The sequence below is a fragment of the Myotis brandtii genome, unplaced genomic scaffold (assembly GCF_000412655.1).
Source record: "Myotis brandtii unplaced genomic scaffold, ASM41265v1 scaffold165, whole genome shotgun sequence".
NCBI classification, from domain to species: Eukaryota; Metazoa; Chordata; class Mammalia; order Chiroptera; family Vespertilionidae; genus Myotis; species Myotis brandtii.
Genome location: NW_005356042.1, coordinates 6,723,881 through 6,730,371, shown reverse-complemented (window position 1 = coordinate 6,730,371; position 6,491 = coordinate 6,723,881). Strand labels below are relative to the sequence as shown.

The following is a 6,491-nucleotide window of genomic DNA, read 5'->3' as shown; positions in this document are numbered from 1 at the left end:
GGTCACTATGACATGCACTGACCACCAGGGAACAGACGCTCAACGCACAGGATTGGGCCAAAACTGGCTCTCCGACATCCCAAGGGGTCCCGGATTGCAAGAGCGTGTAGGCCAGGCCAAGGGACCCCACCGGTGAACAAATTTGTGCACCGGGCCTCTAGTTGACATATAATATTATATTAGATTCAGGTGTACAACATTGTGATTGGGCATTTATATAACTTACGAAGTGATCAACCCATATGTCAAGTACTCAGCTGACACCACACATCTTCTATACTAATAAAAGGATAATATGCTAATTAGACTGGACATCTTCCGGACATCTTTCCAGATGTCCTTCCGGACAAAGCACAGTAGTGGCTGAGGCAGCAGAGGCAGTTAGGGGTGATCAGGCTGGCAGGGGACAGCGGTTAGGGGCGACCGGGCCAGCAGGGGGGGCGATCAGGCAGGCAGGCAGGTGAGCGGTTAGGTCCCGGATTGCGAGAGGGATCCTGGATTGGAATGGGTGCAGGCTGAGCTGAGGGAATTCCCCACCTCTGTGCATGAATTTCGTGCACTGGGCCTCTAGTCTATCTATACATATAAAAGCCTAAGCAACTGAACGACTGGTGGCTATGACACATACTGACCACCAGGGGGCAGACGCTCAACATAGGAGCTGCCCCCTGGTGGTCAGTGTGCTCCCACAGCCAAGCTCCCACAACCTGCCAACCTCCCATGGTCCCTCCCCCTGGACGGCCCCAATCACCAGGCCTAGGACCCCACCCGTGCACAATTTGTGCGCTGGGCTTCTAGTACTTATTCTAATAGTGTGGACTTACATCCCCTATGCTGTACTTTACATCCCCGTGACTATTTTCATAACTGGAAATTTGAACATCTTAATCCCTTCCCAAAGTGGACTTCTTTACTCAACTTTCCTCCCTGTCCTATCAGGCCCAGGAATGGTATTGGCTTTTGTCACCAGCTTTCAGTTACTGCACTATTCTCTTGTGAGGTTTCTTACATACCTCCTACACCTTTGGAAATAATCTGCTTATTAAGTCCTCCTTAAATTATCCTAATTTTAGTGTGTCATCTGTTTCTCTGTTGTGACTGATACTGAGGCAAAAATAAAGCAGAGTTCTCCATTTTGCTCCTAGGAGCCAAAACGAAGGAAGCAGCACATACCATATTTTCATCATAGTATCAGACCTTTAGAGCACCAAGTTGTCACCAGCTTTCGGTTACTGCACTATTCTCTTGTGAGGTTTCTTACATACCTCCCACACCTTTGGAAATAATCTGCTTATTAAGTTCTCCTTAAATTAACTTAATTTTAGTGTGTCATCTGTTTCTCTGTTGTGACTGATACCGAGGCAAAAATAAAGCAGAGTTCCCCATTTTGCTCCTAGGAGCCAAAACAAAAGAAGCAGCACACACCATATTTTCATCATAGTATCAGGCCTTTAGAGCACCAAATTTAAAAGTTGTTTTATTCATCCCAAAAGAGAGTGGTATTCTTTCCTAATGCTCTGTCCTACATCATTCCTAGTTTGGGAATGGGAAGCAAGGCAGAGCTGAGTGGGGACAGCGATTGGAGGTCCATGACCATTGCTTTCATTGCATGAATTTTCTTCAAGCAAAATAAAGAAGATACAAAACAGAAACCCAAAGTTAATATAAATGTTTAGACTTTCTGTTGTTTAGAATTATCCACTCCACAGTTCCCCTCAAACACTATAAACAAGCACAGAGGGCAGGGAGGGGTTTTGTTCTCACAGATTTCGCATCTCGAGCCTATAGAAGAAGATCAAAAAGCACATCAGAGATGCCTTTGTCTGTCACATGATCATTCTTTCAGACCACAGAGAATTTTTGCATGAACATACCTGGCATCCTTTACTCGTTCATTAGCTTGATAATAACCAGCAATCACATAGCTATTATCTTTGCACCATGAATCAATCTGAAAGAGGAACAAAAATTGGGAAGAAAAGATAAATAATTATCCCTTAAGTATCAAGTCTTAATAAACACAGGAGACCTCGCCCTTCCAAATGCTGAGACAAGACACCATATAAACCTGTATCCTTCTCCCCAGAAGGGCTACAATAAATGAAATGGGTGTTCATAGGAAAAAGGTCATTCCAACCTGCTTTCCACAGGCCAGAGAGAGCACAGAAGAGCATGGGCCCCTCACTCTCATTGAGGTGGTATGTCTTCCCATAGATGTCTTCCCTGTAATGGCCAGAAGGGGTGGGGCTAGACATGAGGAATGACCTTCCCACCAAGTCCCTTCGGAAGGCCCCAGTGTTGAGACATATTAAACAGGTGCAGTGCTGTGGGGAGAAGGGGTAGAGGATACCATCTTTACTCACCTGCTCTTACAATGTAAAGAACTGAGGCATTCCGGGCGTGAAAAATACTTAAGATCATTTAAATCAATCATTCACAGATAAGCAATCTAAAGCTCAGAGGTTTTAAGTTTGTGTAACCTGGTAGGGCATCTAAGTCTCTTTTGAAACCAAGCCTTTTTGTACTATACTTCAGTATTCCTAGCAACATACCATGAAAAACCCTTCATACTGGAATGTGGGGTAAACAGGTACACATGCACAGGTGGGCAGATGCAGACAGGAATGCCCCCGTGCGGGTGCGCACATACACTCAATTCCATGTGGCATGCTTTTAAATGGGAGCATGGTGGCTGACTTTGAAAGTTATTTTGTCTGTTTTTAATGCCACTCTTCTCTCATCAGATTTAGCTTCCTGCAGGTCTAATGCTATTATTAAAAACAAAAGGTCATCCTGTTTTGCCATAATGGAATTTTAATAATACACTGCAATAGATTCTATTCTCAGTCTGCAGAAGAAGAACAAAAATTGATCCTTGCATTTTTCACAGCGAATTAACTGGTTAAAATGTTTTTCTTTTTCATTTTTTTGTTTAATATAGTCCTATGGCTCTTTTTCTTGAATTCTGGTTTGGACCTCAGTCTTCTTTATGACTAAAAGCAGACATTACAAGACGGTTACAGTTCAAGGTTCCCTGGCTCACAGGAGGATTAGAATAATTCTGGCCTCCTAAGAGCTCATGAATTACCATATTGGGTCAAAACCAAGGCTTATTGAACCAATTAGATATTTTGGCCATCCGCCCAAAAGATTAGGGCCATGTCTCCAAAATATTTATAATGGCTCTTTCACTGTAACTTTGCTGCAAATGACTCCAAAATTACCTATACAGTATTTTGTTCTTTCACCCCTTAAAAGAATGACTTCTAGAAACTTTCCATTGCTGCTTATAGCAGTAATGTCTTTCATTAACACACACACACACACACACACACACACACACACACACACACACACAAACACACAAACTCTATGTAGCACCAAAGGGTATAGTCCAGCTTTAAAATGTGGCATCTGACCCCCTTCCCTGCACTCAGACCCATTAATTACCCCTTTAATGTAGCCTTCCCAGCCTTTGTTTCTAATCAAAGACCACCCTCTTGAGTGTGTCCTCACCTCACTCAAAGTGATCTTTATCTCTGCCCACTTTGGTGTCCCTCTCCCTGCCCTCTGGTATGGGTTTGTCCTTATATCCCTCGTAAGAACTAGTGATGTGTCCCAAGTTTGGCTACTGTCTTAGTTTCCTATTGTCCTTGTAACAAGTTACACGAGCTTAGAGGATTAACACAGCACAGACTTATTATTTTATAGGTCAGAAGTCTACAATGGGTCAGCAGGACTGATTCTTTCTACAGGAGAATGCTATCCTTTTCTAGCATCTCAAGGACATCCACATTCCTTAGCTAGTGGCTGCATCACTGTGACCTCTGCTTCTGCCATCACATCTTTGAGTGAATTTTTGCTTCCCTCTTTTAAGAACCTTTACACTGGATCCATCAGATAATCCAGGATAATCTCCCCATCTCAAAACCCGGAATCTTCATCTGCCAAGTAACAGATTCACCGGTTCTAGGGATTAGGATGTGGACATTATGGGGGATATTTTTGGGCTGATCACAGCTACTTTTAAAAAATATATATTTTAAAAGTGATTTTAGAGAGAGGAAGAGCGAAGAAAAGAGAGAGAGAGATACATTGATGGGAGAGAAACATCGATTGGCTGAGTCCTACATGGCCCCTACTGGGGGATCAAGCTGGCAATCCAGGCATGTACCCTGACCAGGAATCAAACCAGTGACCTCTTGGTGCATGGGATGATGCTCAATCCACTGAGTCACACCAGCTACTTTTAATATAAGGATAAGATAATTATTTGCTACTGGTGATATCCTGACCATCCCCAGCAGCAGTTTTTAATGAGCAGTCTAAGCTGCTATTAGATCCCTTTCCTGGGTTGAAGGCAAGGGTACAGGACTCCTCAGCAAACACATTGCACACCTTGACTTACACTTTAGCTGACAAGGGCAAATTCCTGTATAAAAAACTTAAAGGGCCTAGTCAAATTCCAGCATAAAAATAATGTCATGACCTTGAACTTCTAGTAGAACTCTCTGAATAGGCTATCCTAAAAAGTGAACCAGGTCACAAAGCTCTGCTTGGTTTTAGAAACTTTTAAATGATTTAAACAAGAATAACCAAGTTAACTGTATGCAGCTGTCCAGATATAGACAGAACTGGCCACCAATTGCGGAACGGAGAACACAAAGTGAGAAATGCAGGACTAAGGCCTTCCGTTCGCCACCAGAGCCCAGAGAGAAGGGCAAACAAGTTTTTTCCCCCCATTTTTAAAATCCTCACCTGTGGACATGCTTAGGGAGAGGAAAGAAGGGAGGTGGGGAGAGAGGGGGAGGGAGGGAGAGAGGGAGAGGGGGAGAGAGAGAGAGAGAGAGAGAGAGAAAGAAAGAACGAAAGAAAGAAAGAAGAGAGAAACATCAACTAGTTGCCTTCCATAAGTGCCCCGACTAGAGACTAAACCTGCAACCCAGATATGTGTCCTGACCAGGAATCAAACCGGTAACCTTTTGGTGCCCAAGATGATTCTCAACCACTTGAGCCACTCTATCCTGGTAACAGGTTTTAATAAGAAGGGAAGAGTTTTCTTTGATAGTCTTAAAAATGGTACCGGATATTAGGTGAGAGTGAAGTAAAGGTCAGTGTGTGGAAGATGAACAGTGTGGGCAGGGTTGGGGTGGGGATGGGGCAGGGAGGGCCTCCAGAATCTTGCAGTAAGCCCAACATAATGGCTCATTAATAAAAATCCTAGTGGATTTAAGCGGTAACTTGCTCAGTAAAGGCAACTTGCTTCCTCCCAAGTGGGGCAGGGTAAGGTAAAAGAGCTGAGAGGCGGTTTGCCCTCTGATCTCAGTGAACCTGTTCCATTTCCTTTTTCCTTGCCTTGCTGCTATGATTCCCTACTTCTGTCATGCATTTCGTGAATAATCAAAATGAAAACCAAAGTTCATATAACACCCTGAAACCTGATGTCAACTTAGTAAAACTGACTCTGAATAGAAGAGTCCCAATTCTGTATTTATTCATGCAGTTTCTTTTATTTTTCAGAGAGAAAGAAGGACACTTCAGCCTTGGCATAAGCCTGATATCCTCTCTATTCAATGCAATTTTCGGCTTATTCCAGTCCAAACACTAGAACTAAAGGCACTGGGTTCAACCCATTCATTCCCAATTAGATACAGTACAAAGTAGCTTCGCTCAGCAAACTTGCTAATATTTGCATATGTGAGGCACGTTACAATTTTCAAAGCACTATCACCCACCTCTCATGACTATAAAACAGACATAATGTAGGCAAGACAGGGAACTGACAAAGAGAGCCACTCTGAGGAGGGCTTGCCACTTACAAGTTGAGGTTGGTTGTGGCAACAAGCAGGCCTTGGAAGCTAAACTTAGAGGGGTTGTTCGTTTCCTTGAGAAGAAAAGCTCTTTCTTAAGTGGGATGCTGAGTTTTCTATGGAATAGAAAGTAGCTGGCTCCATAAAAGAAGAGGGTTGGAGGTAAATGGGATGGGACAGAGGGAGAAGTCAGGGGGAAGAACTGAAAGGAAGACCCAGAGTAAACATCTCCCTCTCCCAGGCTAGCACATGCATGTTCTGGAAATAAACAAGGGGCAGAAGGAAACAGGGGGCTTAGGAAAGGGCTAGAGGACAGCAGCTCCTGCAAATGAGCCCAGAGAAGGCACACATGGAAGAAACAGAAAGAATCCAGGCCAATTGGCAAATAGGAAAGTCATCTGAGCAGAATGTAATCAAAGGCTGCTCCACTGTACTAGGAAATCTGAGGGAAAAGGACAAAGAGGGCTTAGAGAAATAGCAGGTCTATGCTAATTTTCCTACTAACATTTTATGGGTTTTTGCTCTTAGACATAATTCTGTCACTACCTACATCAAAGGGTTATAAAGATAAATAAGGTAACAGGCATAAAAATAAAAAAATAAAAAGCACCCAGAAATGCAAGGATTTTTTTAAAATGGAAAATTATAATGAAAAGCCTTTCAAAAGAATCTGATGTTGCC

The 6,491-nt window shown here is 43.1% G+C and overlaps 1 protein-coding gene across 1 annotated transcript in view; it reads right to left on the bottom strand.

Annotated features, from left to right (window-relative positions):
• The window catches only part of EMC8 (ER membrane protein complex subunit 8), a 41,997-nt gene that overhangs the window by 9,169 nt on the left and 26,337 nt on the right, over positions 1 to 6,491 (bottom strand). The window contains exon 4 of the mRNA XM_005862533.2: positions 1,875 to 1,951. Within this exon, the coding sequence (XP_005862595.1) occupies positions 1,875 to 1,951 (77 nt within the window). The remainder of the gene's footprint in view (positions 1 to 1,874; positions 1,952 to 6,491) is intronic.